Here is a 23,014-nt window from a genome sequence, read left to right as displayed (position 1 = left end):
AAATGTGGGCACACATCGACTGCGCAGAAGAAAGATGTAGACGTTTGTGCGTTTTACAAATAGATGTTACACAGGAAACTTCATAAAAGTTCCTAAATTATTTCTTAGTGACCCTTTCAATTTATTTTTAATTGTTCTTTCCATTCGGTTTATAATGAATTTTTCAATGATTGTGTAGTCAATAAAAGTTTTTTCTATGGGTTTTCACAACATGATCATTTTTTAAGGTTTTGTAATAAAACAAAATGTTATTTGTATGACCAGTTTTGTTATATATTTTTCTCCAAGAGACCCTTATTACCAGCGCAAAACCTTTTTTCTACAAAATTAATTACTTTGATCTTTTTAAAAATATTTTAAGTAGCTGAAAACGGTTTATATTTTAACAGTTGTTTTATGAAATATCATAGTTGAAGTTTTCATAAAATTTAGAACAAACAACATAAAACTGTTAAAATATATTTAAAAAAACATAAATTGGGGCTCATAATATCACTATTACCTCTGTATGTGCCATTGTTAAGAAATCTGTCTTACCCTTGGAAAAAGACAAACATTAATAACATTCATTTTTAACATTCATAACATTCATTTATTTATTGCATATGCGATGTATATACAGAGAGGGTTGATTAATTTGTATTTAATTTGTTCACTGTGCAAAAGTGGTAGGAGACAAAGCCGTCCAATTTGGTGCAACCTTAGACGAAGGACAAAGTTTTGTTTCGCCACAGAAGCATGTCACTTGTACTTAAGATGGAAGAGATATCGGGTCAAAGGTTAAATTTCGATTTTTTTTTTCCTGATGGGACTGCAATGGTAAATTCTGAAAGAGCCTTTAAAAAAACGTAAATCGAAGTGATAAAGAAAAAGCTGTATAATATGATTCCACGTCGCAAGCAGACAAAATATGCATCAATCAAGTGTCAAGGTCAGAGGTCACGGTCAGATCAAGGTCAGAGGGCACCTTGGGAACTCATTTAAATACACTTAAAACAACGCAATGTCTGTTGCAACGAGGGCAACAATCAATATTCCCTTTTATTATAACAACTGCTGTTTTCCCGGCGACTATTTGTTTTTTGTGGTTGACCTTTGACCTTGTATTTGCCTGTGACTTTTGACCTCATACTACTATTGAGTACTCCTTGCTTGTTCCACTGCTTCATTTTGATGTTTAACATTATTCGATACGGATGTTAAACATCAAAATGAATATCGAATTTTAAAGAATGTTCTCAAGAATGAAATTACTTTGGACGGATGTTTGAAATAGTTAGTGTGCATACTGTAAAGATTGAACTTCAAATCTGTATGAATTATAGCAGTGATGGTGATTCTGAAACATGTTTGTGTGCCACAACGTTTAATAGGTTCTACATTGTGACAAGTCATTGATAGAAGAAGCTCAAACGGACAAAATGTATCATTAGTATTGCTGCCTATAAGTGAATCATCATTTTGTAGTTGTACTTTTTGTATTAGTTTACTTTAATAATGTATTAATTTCTATATTATGTTTTTCTTTTTCTTTATTATGTGTCGTTTGATATAATCTGGAAGCAAACTTAAGTTTCAGTAAAAGCATTTTTTTAAGTGTTTTTTTAAAAGTCAAAGTGTTCTCCTTTCTGATTTTACAAATCTGGCAACCCTACCCATAACCCACCGTGTCCCAGTCTGACCCACGATCCACCGACTCACTCACAAATCTTGACCCATTTGACCCCCGATCCACTGGTCCATTTCGTCTCTGACTCTCAAGTCTTATATTTTTATCTCGATGTTATTATAGTTGAAAAAAGTAAAGTTTAAGAAAGTATCATAATTGTGCTTTGTATCTCATGAACCATACAATGTACTTTTGTCTTGCTATTGTCATAATGGAAAGCATCACGAGTATATACTTCAGTATCAGTTTCATCTTGATAAATGGAGTTATTTCCGTTGAGCATCAGTTTTCATGTTTACAGAAATATATATATCGGCTTTTTCGGAAAACTGTATGAGGATTTGTAATCATCCAAATCATTTTGTTGAGCTGAATGATATTTGTTGATAAATGCTAATAACATTGTTCAAATATTATTGTTATTAATAACAAAGTGCAATTCCAAGAACAGGCAGGCTTAGGAAAGCTCGTAATAGCATAAAACTATTAATGTATAGTAAAAGGTAAGAGAATTTTTAATTTAAAATATTCACATAGCAGTTATCATTAGTAGTCTCTGCTGTCGATCTCAAATATATTTGTTGTACGTATCTCGCCGATTGCCTTTGTTTCATGTTCTGCTTTTTCATCACTAGTTTATCATTGTCTCCTTTTAACTTAATTGGAATAGCCATCAGACATAGCACTCAATAAATAAATAAATAAATAAATAAAGTTAAAAAATCATTTTCTTTTTCGTTCAGAACTTACTGTTAGCATTCTGTAGCAGCTAGTTTTATTATACGTATAATTCGTCACTGTACGTGGGAGGTACTTGGGTAGAACTTCAATAAGTAATTACACAGTGTGTATTATTCATAAACTCAAACCCTCTTGCGCTTCTAGCTCCGTTAGCTAATAAATACATACACATTATATCTACAGTTTTATGAGTAAAAATATTACAATACGCTCTATACAAACTATTACAATATACCGCTAGAAGCTACATTCATGACAACCAAGACAGTAGGTGGAACAAAGCTACAACGTCGGGTTATATGATTTAGATGATTGGATTAATCAATACTTTATAAACCTCAGACTTCATTCCGTATCGGTTAATGTCAAAGCAACGCAAACATTGCGTTTTAGTGTGTGGTATTTGGTTCGTTGGTTTCAGTTTAACTCTCCTTTCAGCAGCAATGCTATATGAGACGTGGATCTACAGCTTAATGTGGGATCCGAACCACATGAACTCTCATCAGGAATCGAGCTCAGGTTCCTCGCGTCGATTGCGATATTTGACTTTACTGATTTATCGATATACCGGTAACATCAGTGATGAACATTTTGTATTTTACAACAAATAATCTATCCACCACAACTTTCACAGACTCACCACCAAAAGTCCTTACAGTATATTTTGTGTTGTCTTGCGGTCCTCAAAGTAAAGACAAACAGAGTGAGAGGCACTGCTCATGATCCTCCATGTTACATCTCTAGAGTCACGATGACCCTGTGGTAAGGCACTCGCCTCTGGTGCAAGTATTCCCTGGTTCAGTCCCAGGCCATATGAGTTTGTGGTGGACAACATTATATCCGTGAGTTTTTTCGGAGTTCTCTAATTTCCTTTCACATTCTCATTTCACCAATTCCTTCATAATCAATCACTTTCATGAAACACCCATCTCCTTCAGCCTAAAGCAGGGATGCAAATAACCACGCGCCCGGGGCGAGTGGCTCATCGGCGCCGGCGAGTATTTTATCATATCGAAGGTAAGTAAATTATTTCTATTGTGGGATATGGACTAGAAACTTTTTTCTTGGGCTAGTAAAATTTTGTTGCTTATTTGCATCCCTGACCTAAGGGGTATAACCATAGGACATTAAAGCGGGAGTTTAATATCATTTCATTATTTACATCATTGAAAGCAATCCAATCAAAACGCTGGAGCTTTGTAGTGGCTATATTGTTAGCGTACGTGTCTTTGGCGCAAACAACCCGTGTTCGACTGCCGATGAGAGCTCATGGGACTCGGATCTCACGCTAATCTGTAGGTCTATGTTACTGTGGTAGTATGCACGGTAGTATGTTACTCTGGTAGTGTCATCAATTATTTTATGCAATTTTATAACCGTTTTAATCATAGACAAATTTAGTAAATATTTTCTATATGTTAAAGTATTTTTCAAAAATATTACCTCATTTCTGGTCTTCCATGGAGACCTGCAGGCAATATGAAACTTCGTTCAATCTGCATCAGTTGATCATTTAACATGCGAAGACTTAAATCCCTAAATAAGAAAAAGACCAAAAATTACAATCAAATTAAAATCACATTGCGCTTTAATATAATCAAAGACAATTGTAAAATAGTGCTATACTTGATTGATTCAAAGACTGTTACTACCATTAATCTGTGTTCATGACATTATTTTTATGATAACAAAACACGTTACTATCTTGATGTCAAAATACTATACACAGTATCTTTTTTCAGTGTTCCTGAGGTCGAACAATGTTCTTAAAGATGTCTAATACTTTATTATAACAAGTTTAAATCAATTATTGTTGCTAAGATATAACTATATTGTTCTATATGATTGATAAACAGTGCATTGTAAAAATTGAAAATCCTTTCAACAGAAGACAATACAAATCTAATATTGCTGATTATTACTGTACTACAAATTAGAATTCAACAACTTGTCTCTAATAAAAACAACTAAATATAAATCAACATCAACAACAACTATATAAATATAAATATTCATTTTGATGCACATTTGATTTAAATTATATAAATTATGGAAATCATTAAGAGAATCATTATGATCATTATGCTCCACAAAAATTATGGAAAGCATTAAGGGAGTCTAAACATGTATATGCAAACTTAAATACAGTGTATCTTCATTTTAAATTTGATTTAGTAATTTGTTATAGACGCATGGACCCAAGTATCTGTATCTCTAAAGCTAGAGGAATAATTTCTCTTCCAAAGTGCATAAGTAATTTCTAGTATAGATTCATAGAAAGTACGGAAACACACACATTTCAAATACTAAGTAAATATGTTTTACAGAACTCATTTCTAAACCTCTGATTATATTAATTTATACTCACTCTTTTAATGTTTTAGTACTTGTTCTTTCCATCCACTCTCTTACGATTGTTGAAAAGTTCGTAATTGAGTCTTCCAAAACATCTATAAAATATCAATTATTTTAGATTTAATATATTTACAACAGCCATTATTAAGATTGTTATATTATTCTTCTATGTACATCAGTAAAATGGATATTTAGAAAAATACAAAGAAGATAGAACAAATTTGTTTCATATTTTGTTGTGCTATCTGCAGTGACAAATTATGATTATACATGATAAATATATGTGCATGATAAACAATGAGACGAGTTAAGCACAAATGTAACATGTCCTCTTAGTAAACGATATTACGAAGATTGTTGCTGAGATTATTTCTCAAAATGAAAGTTCACAATGGACTTGAGTAAAGTGGCCGTAACGTATGGTTTAATATGTATTGTTTTAATAACGATTAACACATTAGTAGTCTTGCAAAGAACCCCTTGAGTGCGAGATCGGAAGTGTAATCTCTAGTAAGGCTCATTTGAAAGTGTAGTGTGAACAACGATGACAAGAAAAATATTAGCTGCTAATGACTCACCATGTGCATCAGGAGGGCGACAGAAAATACGTGTTCGGGAAGTGTAGAGATCAACCTTCTATGGGATGTATGTATTACACTTAACAAAATGGACATCGTCGACATTCACGAAATGTTTAAAACATACCATTGACTTGCACCATGAACATAGAATGAAAAATTACGATACACAGTGATCACAAATGTTCGCTCCATCAAGATCGAGGGCGAATTCCTTGGGAGTTACAAACCGTTCAGGACACTCAGTTAGGTATCTACTTTTAAAGAATGCATATAGAGTCATATTTATGTAACGGGTAGATGAGAACTGATGGAATGTGATGGCACCCATTACCCAATATGGTTCTATATGCATTCTTTAATAGTTGATGCCTAGCTGAACGCCCTGAAGGGTTTGTAACTCCCAAAGAGTTGGCCTTCGATCTTGATGATGCGAACATTTGTAGTCACTATGGCGCGTCATTTTTCATTCGTTGTTTATGGTGCAAGTTAATGGTTTGTTTTGAACATTCCATGAATGTCGATTATGTCTATTTTGTGAAGTGTGTTACATATATCCTATAGAAGGTTGATCTCTGCACCTCCCGGACAAGTATTTTCTGTCGCCCTCCTGATGCACATGGTAAGTCATTAGCAGCTAAATTTTTTCCTGTCATCATTGTTTACACTACACTTTCAAATGAGCCTTACTAGAGATTGCACTTCCGACCTCGCACTCAAGGGGTTCTTTCTTGGTGTATTTGTATTGTAAAAAATTATGAAATCCTATTGAAAGGTAATTTTCATATAAGGAATGGTGGGAAGAGTTCATTGTATGATGCTCAAATTAGTTGTAAGCCTAATCATATGATTTCAAGAAAGTTAAAAGTAGTGGGGGGAAAGTCTTTGAATTCTCTTTTAAAGAAAGTATCAACTCTTGAGGTATCAAATATTTACGTTGTTGTATCCACTCGTTAAAAGAAATAAACTATTTCATAGATCTATTACCAACAGTCAAGTGCGACGTTAAATTGTGTTGATACTACAAAATGATGATGATGTCTTGAGTATATTATAACTGTTTTCATCGTTATAGCCTACGAGTGACTATAATAAATGTACTACAGAATATGGGAGCACATGTTATTACAGGTGATAAGGCAAACTAATATTATGCGACTAATTACATATTCCACGTAAATATTCAGATTTTTGTATCGAGCTGTTATCTTTGTAGCATTATAGAGAGGAAATAAAATCGTTCATACGTCTCGTTGAATTCAAGCAGTATTAGGTAATAATTGTAAATACGTATATTTATTTCTTCAACGTGTACATACAGTAAATAGTAAAGAATAATAATAAAACATGTAAGCCAAATGACTAATGAGAGACAACATATAAATGCTAAAGGATGAAAAGGTTTACTTTCATAAACTAACCAAGTGAGATTTCTTTTTTTCGTTTTGAATGATATTACATTCATTTAACTTTCTCTCTATCAAACATTTAAGAAACTAGGAATTTTCTGTATCTAAGTAGTACTGTTAGTGAAGATCTGAAATGTGAATGGGAAATAAAAACAAAAACACAAATAACAAATGAAACCTTGTGAAAGAAAAGCATATATGTGGATCCCTTTATTAAAAGTTACAAAATACATTCATGAAAAGTATTCTACAGGTTGCGCCAGAAAAAAACGCTCCTATTTTGGAAGCTGATAAATTCAAAACCAAAGAAAATACGATAATATTCTTTATTTCTAAAAAGTGCACACAGAATGTTATTTTAAACCAAAGCCTTTTCAACAAAACATTATTCCATTATTGATACAAAGAACGAAGCGGATGTAAAATGCTGGCGAGGGCGCTGTGTTGCTACCGACGTCCCGTCATTTTTGTTAAACTTTTCAACAATAAAAGCACAACGTTCTGCCGGCCACGCCATGATGTACACTAAAAATAGCATGTACACTGCTTTTCGAAAGTACACTCCCCACCCAAATCTGGGAATTCTTCATGTGCCTGGCAAAGAAAATTATAATGGAGACCATGATGATGGTTTGTTTAAAACGTGTTGATCTAAAACCCCATTCTGTGCACTTTCTATCATGGGATATAGTGCCATCTATGGAATAAATAATGTCTGAGTTTTAATTGTCCACCTGCGTTAGTTCGTTGGAGGCAGTCATTTGAATAAACCTATTCACATTGAGCTTGCATGATAATACTCTGGTCTACATGGCTGTTGTTAGCAATGTTGGAGCGAAAGACTGTAGCTTCAAAGAAAGCACCTACTCTACAGACTAAATTTAGCACTGCAGCCTTGATAACAACAGCCATGTGGACTGGAGCATTGCCATGCGATATGAAAGCTCAAGGCACAGACTAATTCAAATGACTGCCTTTTACGAACTAACACAGCTACACAGTTGAAACTGATTCATTATTTTTTCCACAGATGGCACTATACAGCATAAATGACTTATGACTGGTGGCGCGATATTTTAATGTCAGATCGGAAACATCTGGAAATACTTTCGTGGGTAGAAAGAGCACACTACAGGTGATAGATTGTATGAAAAGGAATAATACGTACATCAAGAGGAAGAATTTAGTTGAAAACTATAGTGCAAGAAAACTTCCTTCAAAAATTGCAGCAAGTGACAAGGCAATGATGGCAGAATACGTACAATAATGAAACTATTTTGATAAAGTTTTTCTTACCAAGGGACACTTCATATGCTTGTAGCAGTTGTCCTGCTGAGCTTCTTTTCAGTTCATCAACTCCTGCCTCCAGAGCTTCAGCATACGTCATCGGATTAAAAGGAATCAAACAGGAATCTATCAATTAAAAAAAAAAAGTAAAATACAACTAATAAATGTAACTCATTGTTAATTATTTTACAAAGAACAAAATAATCATAAACTATTTGAGAATGTGAAACATATTAATAGTGATACAAATAATTACAAATATTGGATTTAACTCTTTTACTCTTACATGATATACAGTACATAGTCATATCATATTGAAAGGTCGACTTTCTTTCGCAAGTCATACTAAAAAAAAAAAAAAAAAGTAAGAGCTTGGCAACTTGTCATAAGCTTGGCTTTGTGTTTTCTATATGTATGTTTCTATATTATTTTTGAAAAAGCAGCCTGAAGATATTCCAGTATTAGATGAATCCAAAATCCTTTCAAAATATTATTCAGTGGATCAATGACGTCATTTATTCCGAACTTGGTTGTCCGCCTGGTTTGCGACAAAAAGCGTAATAATAGCTACGAAAATTTAAAAATCATCAATTCTTAGTACCATTTTAAAAGGGTACAATAGAGTAGGGTAGGGTAGAGTAGAGTACGGTAGGAATAAGTAGGGTAAGGTAGGATCGGGTTAGCTTAGGGTTATGGAAGTTTGGACCAATTTTGCTAAAATTAATAGAGTGTAATTTCTCGTCTCTGTGAAAGAATACCAACTGGAGTGTCTCTTTACACCTGCAGCCAGGTTTAGAATACAAATGCTCGTTAATTTCCCACAATCCAACCATACGCTAACTTTGCACAAAGTAGTTCCCTCCGCTTACCAAATAGTTCCATGTTTATAACCACTTATGAAGAAAAATAAGCACAACTTCCCCTCTTCTTACATATTATCAAGCCCACAAATGAGCAAATTATCCATTTCTTCCATGTAAATTTTCAAAATTTTGCTATAAACGGACGACCAACTTTGGAACTTAACCCCCAATGGCTTTCGTACGAACACCTCGGTTCGCGAAGGTTATGTGAACAATTTTACCCTCGACTTACTGACAATATTTGTAACGGACCAGTTCATGAACCGTTCCATTATTCTTTTAATATTGTAATTTGTTATACGCTGCACTATTTTTAATGCTTGTCATCTCGTAAAGTTACTACATGTGTTCAGTAAATTAAATTCTTTTTATTTTCTTAATTCTTTTGTCTAAAATTTTTTAAAAATATTTATATCAAGAAGTGTCATTTGCCAAATATATTAATTATCGGGATTTGAGAGTTTACTTATTGAAATAAAATTTAGATTTAATTTGGGTGAGGAGTCCCTTCGTGACTAAGCGGTAAGCGTATGCGTCTTTGGCGTGAGAGACCCAGGATAGATTCCCGGCTGGAGCTCATGTGGTTCGAATTCCACGTTAATCAGTAGGTCCCGCCTCATATAACCTCGCTGCTGAAAGAGACGTAAAACTCAAAATCAACTCAACTCAGCTTACTTTTGACTGAATTTAAAGTAATTTACGAAATAGGAAGTTGGTTCATACTTATTGTACAGATCCATACATATATACATTGGATATACGAAATAGGAAGTTGGTTCATACTTATTGTACAGATCCATACATATATACATTGGATATATAGAATACTTTTTCAGTAAATCGACTCTCTGTATCTTAAACAATCATTTTTGGAGTGAAGACTTGCATTCCTCTATACAGAATCACTTTAGGATAGTTCAGTGTAGGTACACTATAAGAACTATTGTGCAAAAAGATACTAACAAACTTGTGCTGAGTGTCCCCAAAAATGCATGAATACTATCTAACCGAGTCAGAGCAGGAGCACAGCTGGGGACCAAAGCGGTAGTGAGCGGGTGTCCTTAGGGATCAGGCGTGTCAACGAAGGCGGAACACACAAACGAGGATAACGCAATACACTGTATATGGCATTAAACAAACTTACCTTACGCGTTGGATTACACTGGTCAACAAAAAAGTTTTTCTCTGTCTCAAAAACTCTAATAGGTGAATCTAATAGTATTGACAGTGGTGATTTCAAATTTGGTTTTAGTTTTCTCCTGTCGCCTTCAATTTTGATAAGATATGGGAAAGAAATGTTACTGCAGTTTATGTAACTTATGAATGCTAGAAGGCACTTTTGCAATGTAAACATGTTGGAAATGTACCTCTAAAATATTTGGATGTATGATTTTCGACTGTATTTGACACCAGGAATATCTCTCTACAAAGTCCAAGTATAATCAGCTGGACTTTGCAGATGGAGGGGTCCATTTTCCCTGGTAACGTTTCTCCATTTCGGCAATAGCCTGATGAAACATCTTACCATGCTCGTCACTCACAGCTTCAAGGTTTGGGGGAAGAAGTCTATGTGGGAATCCAAGAAGTGAATTTTAAGGCTTATATTGCAAACCAATGCCTGATAGGCATTTACGAGGTCGGACACAACATCGTGGAAAATTGTCAGACCTACGATTCTTAAAAAATCTGCATATTGTTCTAAATGCCAAGCATATGTTTTCCTCGAGCTCATTAAGTTCATCAGTGAAGTCACATCACGGAACAGTTGCCCGATCTGAGGGTCTACAAAAATATCCTCTTTGATTTTAGCATCACTCATTCTGGGAAATTTAGTTCTCATATATTTAAACCCTTACTAGTTCTGTCCAAACTTTTGACGAAGTTCTTAATCAGACCGACTTTTGTGTGTTGAGGGGGTTACAAAGATATTTGCAGATCACTAAATAAAGATACATGATGTTCTTTTCCCCTGGAGTCAGTAAAGTTCGTTTCGGCCATACTTTCTTAACATAGTGATTCTGCCCGTCCCAATTAGTCCATTCGCAAAGGAAGACATTGTACAACACAAATTACCTCTAACCTATAGTATTTTTCAAGATACATCATATTTTGGTACCTGTAGCCACGGTAGCTCTATAGGTGAAAACTTTACCAATAGGAATTTTTTGAAATAGATTTCCTGTATTATCCTTAATTTTCATTTTTTGCGTACATCATGCGCATATGCTCATGATAACCTTGGAAAACTTGTTGCATTCTGAAGAGAATGGCGTACGAACCATGATACTCGGATGGATAGTCCTGCAGCAGTAGCTACTTTCTTATAAACCTGCTGCGGATTTACAGGGTTAGTTGTATTATATATATTATGTACTCTGACAAACTGTGGGTGATGGATAAATTTCGAGTACGGATTCAGCTTCAGCAAGCAAAACTATAAGGTAGTTAATTTCAGCTTTGAGACAAAATCTTTGTTGACCAGTGTTATGTACGTATTTGTATATTACTGAAGACATTGTAGGTAATATCCCGCTATGCTTTTATTGCTTCCATATTTGCGTTCACAAGTAACGTAACACATTATTAACATAAATTTCACAATTATGAGCATTCCTTAACTCTCGGACACTTCTATGGTGCACGTCATGAGTTAGCACACTGACTGCAGATACTTCGCTTTGATTACTGTGGTTAATGGGTAGGTTGTGGGTGAAGCCACTACATAGATACGCATCTCATAGGTAAAAACGTAACATACTTGGATTATTTACACCCACTAGTCTATTAAAATATTATTACAAAGGACCCCGCATAATCCTTATGGAAATTGGATTTCGGTGAAAATAACTGAAACCGTGATACGTTGTAGATATTATGGTCTTGCGAAAAAGTCTCAATAGGCACAACTACCCATCACTGAACGTTTGACCACTACGGGGCCACTTTTATAAAACAGCAGACGAAAACGATATTCTGGATTTCGGTGGAATTGCTTGAAACCATGATATGTTGTAGATGTTGTGATCCTGAGAAAATGTCTCAATAGGCACAACCACCAAATTGTTATTTAAGATACAAATAATAATTTTGATTTTGATGGATTACCATTGTCTGCATCATTATGTTTTCTATGCGAGTAACATGTATAATTATTATGTGTAATGTATAATAATAATTATGTAGACTATATGCTATTCAAACTGTGTGTCATTGTTGATTCAATGTGAAATACGAATATCACTGAATTTAGAATGCTAACATGTGGAGTTCTGTCATGCACATAGCTGTCGTTTAAAACAGATTGGATACTGAATAGATACGTATTTTCATGGTGATTATGATTATGCAGCGCGGAACAGATTGTAGCTCTTATAACGAAATGGTATGATGATGGAGTTATTTAGTACTATATTGAAATATATAATAGTGTATATTATATACACATGTTAATCGATAAGTTCCTGTTGGCTGTATTAATGCGTCACGTCTCCTTTGTTGTTCAGTAATTGCGTGTTCTGTTGAGTAATTATGTATGCTGCTGGTTTGATGGTTTGGGCCATAATGTGTATTCTACGAAAATACTGCTATGAATCCAAGCCATTTTCCTTTTAGGTGTCATTGGCTGCCTATTTATTAGAAACTAATCGACTGGTAGATAATTTTCAGTAATCTATTTGTAGTATACAGAGTGTTCGACAACTGCTAAACTTAAAGATATATCCTTAAAAAAAAATGAACGAAATATGCATCTTGGAGCCGTTTAGGCTTAAGTTTAGAGGTGCCCCTCCAGTTTCCAACCTGTAAAATGTAGTTAAAATATTAAAAAATTGTTAGGTTAGGCTAGGTTAGGTTAGGTTAGTTTAAGTTCGGTTAGGTTACCTGGTAAGACTTCAGTTAGACTAGAACAGTGACTGGAACAGGTTCTCATATAAGCTTCAATTATCATTTAAATTAAATAATCCATGGTTCTCATAAAAATTTAATAGATTTTCTTCATTATTCTTATATGATTCTGTAAAACTCAATGCAGAAATATTACATTCAATGCACCAATTCCCCATCCTATACGATTACCATGCTGTGAAGTCATCGAAACCTTCCGCGTCTTGCAAATAGTACCTACTTCTACATATCTTTTCTCGTAATAAACATAACTTTACTGCCGAACTTACACACCTAAGCATTACATAAGAACGCCAAATCATCATTTCTTACCACATTTTTCTTGTAAATTTTCCTAATTTTCATAAAAGAAAACGGAAGGGCAACTCTAAACTTAACCGACCGTTTATTTCTATTTAGGCTCTGTGTTCAGTGGCAGTCTAAATGAAGAGGAACGGCGGCTGCAGTACATATTTCGGGATACGAACGGACACACACACATGTCCGAAAATTCAACGCGCCTAATACAGCTTTTCAGAGTTTATCGCAAACATTATCTGTCTGAGTTCTGTGTTGAAAACCTACTTTTTGTTCTTTTTTGCTCTTTTATTGCTTTTTAGCCTTCGTACTGTTTCGTTTAATTTAGTGTTACTTATTTGTCTTTGGAAAGGAAGATCACTAGTGTACTCAGAATTCACAGGGGTGGGTTGGTGATTCAAGGTCCCAGTTTCGTACCGTCCCAATATATTTGTATACATATCTTAATGTATATTTATGTTTATTTATTCATAATATCTTGCTCAAGTGAAGAATAAAACCTGAATCTCCTTTTTCATAAGTCTGGATAATGTTACATTCTTCATACAGAAAAACAATTGAAGAATTTTACAAATAAATAAATAAATAAATATATAAAATAAATAAAATAAATAAATACAGTACCATGTTTCTGTGGTAGCTAGATTAAATGTATTCCTATTAATTTCAATGTTAAAAATAATTTCTGTTTAAGAACAGCGTTACGGAAAGAATAAAGTTCGAAACCCAGGGAGGTCCACTGTATTATATTTGTTAAATATACTCTTGAACTCGCCTGTACATAAACTGAGTATCCAAAATATTAGAGACTCGACTTAGGACCTTATTGACCCACTTTTGGGTATCACAACTGTCTCAGTTCATCTTTGAAATTAATCGTAATTTATCATAATTTCAGAGCTTGTGAAGAAACCCACATAGATAAGATACAGTCTTGTATTTCACAGAAATTAACTTCTAGAAAATGTAATGGTAAAACCTTCAGTCACATGTGTCATGATATGAGCTTTGTAGCGAGATACATTTTCGTATTGCAAATAAATAACGTTTCTTCCTGAAAGAGCAGAAAAATGAGTTGAACTTCCAAATCACTAACAAGTCCGAGTTATTTATCAGTCTATATATTCATTTCTGGTAAATAACTTGCTCGACTGATGTCAAGAAAGGATGTTCACTACATTACACTTCTGTCATCTCTGCACTTTCGACAAATGACACTTTTTTTTCGTAATTTTGCTCTTATCCTACCATGAACACGACACACTAAGGATTTGGATTGCTTGAACCACTCCACTAGTTCCAATGATCGACAGTTCATTATCGATAATTTTTGGTGAAAGCAAATTATAGTTCTTAGTACAGATCTTCAACATTAGGCTTTGGTAAGTTGGAATAATCTATTCATGTTTGTTCGGTGAATATCTTGTAGTGATATACTGCACAAGGAACCGAATTTGTAATCAGTTGTCAATTTTGCATTTTACCCTTTCCTTTTCTGTACAATCTACGGCTATTGAACCTGTCTGAACCTGTTCCATCCTGCTGCAATTAGCAATCAGAGAGTGGTTTTCTGCTGTAATTATTTTGATCATTCATTCATTTACAATGTGTTCTTGAAACTGTAAACCTCGCGAATCTCGTCAATGTTGTTTTTCTCCCACAATGACACCCCATTTGAGTACCATTATACTACGGTATTTCGCTTATCCATTTCACTCACAACACACCTGTTATACCTAATTGTTGGGATATAAGTGCTGTAATAAGTACCTGCACATAACAAAAGTGAAAAGATATTTAAAAGAAGAAAAAAGGATAGTGGATTATGTGGATTGTTTAGATTCAGATTATATAGTTTTTGCTAAAATATATTGAGTATTTGTTCATGGTTCTATATTTTATAAATATGATTTTGTTTATATCATCTTTTACTTGAAATTATATATTATATTAAAGTACATATTCGTATTTACATTTTGGTGCTAATTGATTTTGGTAAGAGGTTATATATATATATATATATATATATATATATATATATATATATAGCAAAATGTATATGTCGTTAGGCCTAACTACTAAGCCTAATGTTATAAGTGAACATGACTAAGCTATATATAATGCAGCATCCAACACAAACAATTATCATAGTTGTAACTATAATCAGAACACAAATCGGCTGTAGTTCCACGCCCACTAAAATTTAGATGTGCATCATGCTTATTCTTACCGAATTCATATTCTATTTGTTAGTTGGATGTAATATTTTGGACGTTCAGTGTATATAGATACTGTATATTGTATACTGTGTATTGTTTAAGTAGGTAAGTGAAAAACCGAGATATCTATGTATAATATAAGTACATACTCAACTCATTTAAACCAAATGATTTCGCAGAAGAAAATAGAATATTACCTGCCAACTTGACCAAAAGTACCAGGGCCAGTTGACTACATGCTCTGTGAATCTTGAAATCAGGGTCAATTAACGTCTCCACTAGATGAAAGTTATCATAACCGCTGTGATACGCTGGATAAATACTAATGTTGTATCTAGACTTGAAAAGAAAGCATTAAAATTAGAACTAAAACTAAGCGAAGTATAGGGTAGCTAAAATAGATAAAAAAAACTAATAACTTCGTTAATCACTTATTGATTGTGAATAATTTTCAATTTACGATATCGTATTGTATCCAACTAAAAATGTTATCCTTGTTATTTTTGTACATTTCTGGCAAAATATTCTTCGCTTTCTTGTTTCCGCACTGTTTTTCATGGCTATTTCATTGATTATTACTGCTCTAGTGTCATTTACTTTTATTATGTTCGTAATAAACTTATTATTTATATACCTCACTTTATACGTATGAAATGAAATAGTTGCGAGCAAAAATGTTTCGTAATCATTTGTAAAGAGATTTGCTCTTAACTATTAATAACAAATATACAGTATATAAAAGTCTAATAATTTATTTTAAGAAAAACAAGATAAAATTATAAAGAAATAATAACAAAAATAAATTAAACTTTTATATGTAAAAGAAATAAGAAAATATCGCACATACTTATTTTCTAATACGATACAGATAGCACAGGGAAACGTCAATCTGAGTAATAAATTTATAGAATTTTAAAGTTTATAAAAATAATGAACAGAACTTGCAACCTAAAAATAGGAGAAAGAAAAAACATTATAATGCAGAGGTATTGGGCATAAGGCTTTTACCTTAATCTTTTAATCTTTCTATAGAGAGAACTTGGAACTTGAAATATATTTGAAAATTACTAATCAACAGAAAAAGTAATAAAAGTAGAAGAACATACAAAATAATTATTATAATACAGGGTGCGGCACGTAAAACCGGCCCGTCGTAATATTCTGGTATATTGTGTTTTTGGCAACACTTAAATAATCTACCTTCCTACCAAGAGATGGCGTGTCGAGGTCGGGTCGACTTACGTGACCTGCAGCAGTCACGTGCAGCCGCAGCCAGTGAAACTTGTCGAAACCAGTTGAGAAAAAGGCCTCGTTGTGTTAAGCCGGGTGAGTGTCAGTGTGTGATAATGCCGTATTCGATACCCGAGCGTGTTGCCATTGTTGAAGGGTTCATTCTCATTGGATCTTTTGTGAAAACAAAGAATTTGTTTCGGGAGAAATTTCCAGGACGTTCTGTGCCAGCAAAAAGCACCATTCAGGAATTGATTGAAAAATGGCGGCGTACAGGATCGGTTCAAAATGCTCCCAGGAACAGACGACCATCTGTCTGCACACCTGTATTAAAGATGCAGGTGGAGGGGATAATGACAAGAAGTCCTCGAAAGTCAACCAGGAGATTGAGTCAACAGGTTCATGCGAGTGAGAGAAGTTGCAGACGTGTTTTAAGGGGACTGAAGTTAAAACCGTACCGGATAAGTGTTGTGCAAGAACTGAAGGAGCCTGACCTGCAGAAGAGGGTGCATTTCTGTTCATGGCTGTTGAGCAATGTTGCCAGTGGTTTCTTGGATCCACTAATGCTCATCATGAGTGACGAGGCGTGGTTCCATCTGTCTGGGTACGTAAATTCCCAAAACAACCAGTATTGGTCGACAGAAAATCCACACGCAATCCACCAGGTACCCTTGCATGATGAGAAGATTGGTGTTTGGTGTGCCATTTCCGCCACACGCGTTATTGGGCCCATATTCTTTGAGACGATAGTGAACAGTGACGTGTATATGGGAATCCTGGAGGAGTTTTATACAAACTTGACCGAAGAGGAGCGTCAGTTATGTTACTTTCAGCAGGATGGTGCAACATGCCACACATCAGCTGCATCATTGTCCCTTGTGCATGAGATGTTTACACCAGAGAGGACAATCAGCAAAGGCTTGTGGCTTCCTCGGTCACCAGACTTGTCCACGTGTGACTTTTACTTATGGGGACTGTTAAAGGGAAGAGTATACGAAACAAATCCACACACAATTGAAGAACTCAAGACCAGGATCCAGGATGTCACCAATAGCATTACAACACAAGAACTGACAAGGGCATATATGAATCTCCTCAATCGTGCTCACATGTGTGTTGAAGTGGGCGGAGGACACTTTCAGCACCTGCTGTGAAGGCTGCTGTGAAGGTGAGTAGTCATATTCAATACATTACATTTCATTTATGTGTTGTAGTTAATCATATTCAATACATTACATTTCATTTTATGTGTTTACTTTACGGGCCGGTTTTGCGTGCCGCACCCTGTATATCAGGGTGCAAATTACTTAGGGGTTGGAGGATTTTCTCCCTCAATCACATTTTGACCCTTTCTCCAAGAAACTGATTAAAGCGTACCTGCCGTGGATGCTTGTTTTCTTCCCCAAACCATGTTTAGTGATCACAAAAAATGAGTATATTGTCAAATCCCACGACTTTCACTCTTTTATGTAATTTTAATTCGCTAGCCGTATTCCGAAATAAGAAAATGTAAACAATTCACTTCTAATTTTATATCCACAGCCATAATATATATATTATATTCTTCTGTTTTCACCGTCGCCCAGTTTAACTATGTTACTGTGCCTACAGTTGTCATTTGCAATCGTATACTCATACCTCTCAGTTCGTCGTCGGGGTTCAATTTGGATGACAACTTCATACTAACAACGTACAAGGAAGTCAGATATGAATTTCCAAACGTCTTACGTTATTCATATACAGTTCATCCTATACCCAAACACATTCCGAAAAACTTGCGGGTATCCTAGGCAATATATAGTATTTTGCTTATTGTTGTTGATAAATTGATTTCAGAAATTTCTTGTTCATTATTGTTGTTAGCAGTGATGATTTCAAAGGATGATCAAGGGAATGAATTTCCCCTGAAGCTAAAATTCTCTCCGGGTCATATCTCCGATCAAGCGATATATGATTTACCAATATTTTTTGCAGTACTGCTTTCACTCCCCATATATTAGAATTCTTCCCCAGGGGAAAATCTTCCGAAATCATCATTGCTTGTCAGATGATCATGCCTGTGTATGTGCTTTGAGGAAGATGTCACTATCTCATTTTGAATTACTGCGCATTCATAGATTCGTATCCTGTTCACGCTTAACCTTCCCCCAATATTAATGACTTAATTCCCGCACCTATGCAGTATATAATTACATAAAACAGTAATAAGGCAATGGTGTATGTAGCATAAAGGAAAATTAAGCTAAACATAAAAATATATAATAAATATAAACAAGTGAGTTTTCTTTCACAGTATGGAACTACAGTCTACTTCTAAACTATGTGAATAGTCAAACTTGAAATAGTACATTTATAACTACTTGTTGTAATATATTAATAATATTAAAGATAGAGTCTTTCCCTCGGACACTCAACCCAAATAATAAAAAAAAAACTTACTCATCTTTTTCCGTTTTTGTTCTACAGCAATAAAGGTTGAAACCAGAAATCGATAATTTTAACCACTTCCGGAATGAATAAATGGTTGAGGAAGGAGGTAGAATCTACAGTTGGGAAACTGAATCAATTATAGGAAACCATATCTCGATATCCCTTATTGCTTTTGCTCTACGGAAATCAATATTGAAACAAATCAGTAGTAAAATTCAACCACTTCCAGTTTTCATAGTGTATTGCGGGCTGTGATTATATGTTCTTTTGACACCCTTCATCGGTTGTAGAAAACCATTTGTCACTATTACCATTTTTGTTCTATGATATGATAAATGTTGAAACCGGAAATAGTTAATCTGAACCACATTCGGTTTGCATAGAGAGACAATGGAGGAAACAGAACCTATTCTTCGGATGTTGAATCGATTGCAAAAAATAGCTTCTCGATATAATGCATACAATTTTTGCTCTGATATCTGTTGACAGACGGACGGACAAAGCCGTTCTATAAGACTTCGGACACTTATACATACGAAATCTAAACCGTACTAGACCAGCGGGGAGGACATTATTATGATAATTATTATCATTAGATATTATTATTTTGTCCTATCTACAACTTATTTAAAGGTTTTCTACTCACAACAATAGAAGCAATATTTTGTGAATAAGTCTTGCAAGAAATGTATAAGATAAAATAAAATAAGCAGTTGGAACAAGTTCTATAAATCTGAGTTCAGCAGTTAAGGGAATGAACTTTTGTTTGTTGATGTACAATCAATGTATTTTCCTTTTGTGTATAGAGCATAGTTATTTCAGTTATTGCCTGATTTTTGCCTGCTTCAAAGTTTACCATATAAGTCTAGAATAATCACTATTATTTCGCTTTTTTAGGAATTCCAGACATCGATTAATTATTAGGTCATTCAACAAGAAGCAAAATTAGGATTTAGGGAATTCGATTTCTGGGCTTTCGGCAATTATAGCCATGTTACCCCGTCACGTATGAGGGATGCCATCCCTCGGTTATCACATTATCCGAGGAAAGGGAAGGAAGGATGCGGCCTGGGACCTATATGTTAGGTACCATCCCGACATTTACCTGGTGTGAATGAGGAAAACCTCACTCACGCTGGCTGGTCTAAAAAGGTTTTACACATTTTTGACCGAGCATCCCTACCGGGAACCGACCCCCAGATCGCTCGCATGAAGCACAATTGTAGCATATTTTACGATTATAGTTTAGCATCGATCAGGCATATCTACGTGTAGCTTCAGAATCGCCGGAGAGCTACTCTTAAAATTTCAGTTTGACAGTTTAATGTTAGATACTCTACTTATACGCCGAGTTCGTTCAAAATTGTACTCTACGAAATATTTCAGCGTTCCTTGTAAGCCTAGTAATTGATATGAGGACTTCTTTTTGATGATGGGAAGATATCGATAACAAATTATTTCACTAAAAGAAGTATTTTCGAGATATAAGTAATTAATTAGTAGAAAAACTTGAGTATTATTTTTATTATTGTTATGATTTTTGCAATACTTTACCATAAGTTGAGACAGGATTAATCAGCAGTCTAACAATGTAGTATTTTTGTTGTACAGAATTTAATTTTACTTTGGTATTTACTGTCTGATTAAATATTATATGTTGTATATATTTATAGTGTTAGTGTTACCTAACTTCACCCTCCAGGTGGGAAAAATCTTAGAAAATAGCTCTCATCACATTCTGTTAAATGAAAAGTTCTAAAGGATGGATTAAAAGTAGTGATTATGCCGCTTCTTATCAACTACTATTGTATAAAGGCACAGTCTTTTAAAACAAAATTGGATCTACCCTTCTCTTAACGACCATCTACTCACAACTTTAAGCAGGAATCTCTAATGTTTTGCATAAGAAGAATGATCTTAATTGTCTAAAACAAATATCTTACTTGTTTGGATTTTCCATTTATGGATAACAATACAGATGTTTTCCAAAGGGAATAGGTGGTCAGGATTTATTGGACAATACTATACATATGGATAAATTAACGTATCAAGAGAATCTTTATTTCCTAAAATAAAGTTAGTAATGTTCTTAATTTAGAGTGGGGCTATCCTTTTGTGATATCGCACTTCACTATTGCTTTGAACTTGTCGAAATATGATAGTCGAAATCATGGGAAGCGAATTGTGCAAGAAACTGAATAGACTTTGTTAGAAGTATGAAAAAGAGATTGGGAAATGTAAAAACGTGACGCCTGTGATAAGTGAGTAAAATTTATACCCTCACATGCAACGGGAATTCATAAATCATAAAACAAGGTATATCTGAGAAGCACAGCAGCTCATATGATGCTCACCTCTAATGCGAGAGGTTCCTGATTTAAACATAGACCATGCCAGTTTGTGGTTGAAAACATCTTGCTCACGTGTTTTCTCAAGGTTTTCCTGTTGCCTCCCACATTCTTACACCACAAATTATTTCAGAAACATTGACTATCACTAATAATCCATCTTTAGTATAAAAGACATAAACGTCAGACTTTTTTTTTTTTTTTTTTGCAGAAAATGATTCATTTGTGCTGTATAAATAAATAAAATTTGAAGCCTATCAAATATCAATAGCAATGGAAATATAGCCTTTGTTCTGTTATTAGTAAGTATATTGATATATTTTCCATTCGCTCTACTATTTGTACGTATTATGTATTTATTAGTATAATGAAAACGTTTCTTGACTTATTCCAGAACAGAAAAGAAGACAATACATAACAGAACAATGGTTTAACGTAAGAAAAATAGAAAAAATAATGGATTTATAGAACAAGTAGATATAAACAATACTCCTAGGCTATTGTGTCATTCTTATGGACTTCTTGTTCAAACACTTATCCGTGTGTACGTCTATGTCATATGAATACGTACTTGAGTAATGATTTGTTAAGAGCCCGTGCAATCAATGCACGTATATTTGTCTTCTACAGTAAATTCAATACTAAACTAGTCATTTTGACAGGCTAAACAGTGATTGATTTTGCAAGGAACGAGAGGACACGTTTCACTGAGAACACATGTAGTGCTATTGACACATTTGCTGAAAACAAATGTGGAAGGATAATTAGTACAAAGAACAGTACAATTTCACGTATATAAGCGTTTCTATTTGATAATTGTTTCTGTCTATTCAATAGCTCTTTTAGTATATTGTTTGTTTCTGTAGTAAATCCGAAGAGAACAGTACAAACAGTCAGTTGTTTCTTTGGCCTCGATATACTGTATACTGAATTACAAATGCACGTAAATGTTGGTATTACATGACACAATAAAAACAAAAATCCTGTTTTTCGTGGCATACCATGCTTGTAGTAATGGAAAGCATGAGAAAATAAGAATAGAATTGACCTTATTTAAACTTTTAAAGCTGTGAATCTTGGTAAAATGACAAAATATATTACATTAACAAATGCAATTTACGCAACAAGTAACACAAATACTGTAACAAGCAGGGAAACTAGAAAAAAATTGTTATATGTTAACTTCCACACAATAGACATATAAAAATAACTTATTGTTTAAAGTTCATCGCAGAAATGTAAGAGGTAATATTTCGCGAAGTGGTTACGTTCTTAGGTACCAGTAAGCTGATCCATGTTCGAATTTCTATCAAGTAGATTTTTTTTCTTTTTGTCGAAATAGTTGCTATAAAATATAGTATTACAGTTTTAGACATGGTTTCATCCTGTTATATTATTATCTTAACACAAAAGCAAGATAAACCTAAGGCAACAAGTAGATTCTAGATCAAAAGTAAGGATGTTCCAGATTTTTCTTCCATTAATAAAATGTAGAAATAAGCTAACATCCGAAACTAAATATGCATGTAATTCAAACGAACGTAGCAAGTTTCTACCATCTGACTCAAATCAGCATTTGTGTTTCTGTCTGTCCGTTTGTTTCATCATAACCCTCGTAAAATTTATTCGATTTTAATTAATGAAACTTATTATATGCCTTCCTCCAATCTTTGAAAACAACCTTA

The 23,014-nt window shown here is 34.1% G+C and overlaps 2 protein-coding genes across 2 annotated transcripts in view; one reads left to right on the top strand and one right to left on the bottom strand.

The window, feature by feature from the left end:
* LOC145695209 (UDP-glycosyltransferase UGT5-like) overlaps nt 1-21,588 on the top strand; it is a 227,318-nt gene extending 205,730 nt beyond the window's left edge. The window contains exon 6 of the mRNA XM_081772197.1: nt 21,541-21,588. Coding sequence (XP_081628323.1) covers nt 21,541-21,573 — 33 coding nt within the window. The 3' untranslated portion in view covers nt 21,574-21,588. The remainder of the gene's footprint in view (nt 1-21,540) is intronic.
* LOC145695208 (glutamate carboxypeptidase 2-like) overlaps nt 1-23,014 on the bottom strand; it is a 120,003-nt gene that overhangs the window by 2,545 nt on the left and 94,444 nt on the right. Inside the window, exons 14-17 of the mRNA XM_081772194.1 lie at nt 15,519-15,660; nt 8,049-8,165; nt 4,779-4,860; nt 3,854-3,946 (exon numbers count right to left, since the gene is read on the bottom strand). Coding sequence (XP_081628320.1) covers nt 3,854-3,946; nt 4,779-4,860; nt 8,049-8,165; nt 15,519-15,660 — 434 coding nt within the window. The remainder of the gene's footprint in view (nt 1-3,853; nt 3,947-4,778; nt 4,861-8,048; nt 8,166-15,518; nt 15,661-23,014) is intronic.

This window comes from Thermobia domestica, chromosome 9 (assembly GCF_964235325.1).
Source record: "Thermobia domestica chromosome 9, izTheDome1.hap1.1, whole genome shotgun sequence".
NCBI classification, from domain to species: Eukaryota; Metazoa; Arthropoda; class Insecta; order Zygentoma; family Lepismatidae; genus Thermobia; species Thermobia domestica.
Note: the sequence above shows the minus strand (reverse complement) of the source record. Positions and strands in the feature narration are given on the sequence as shown.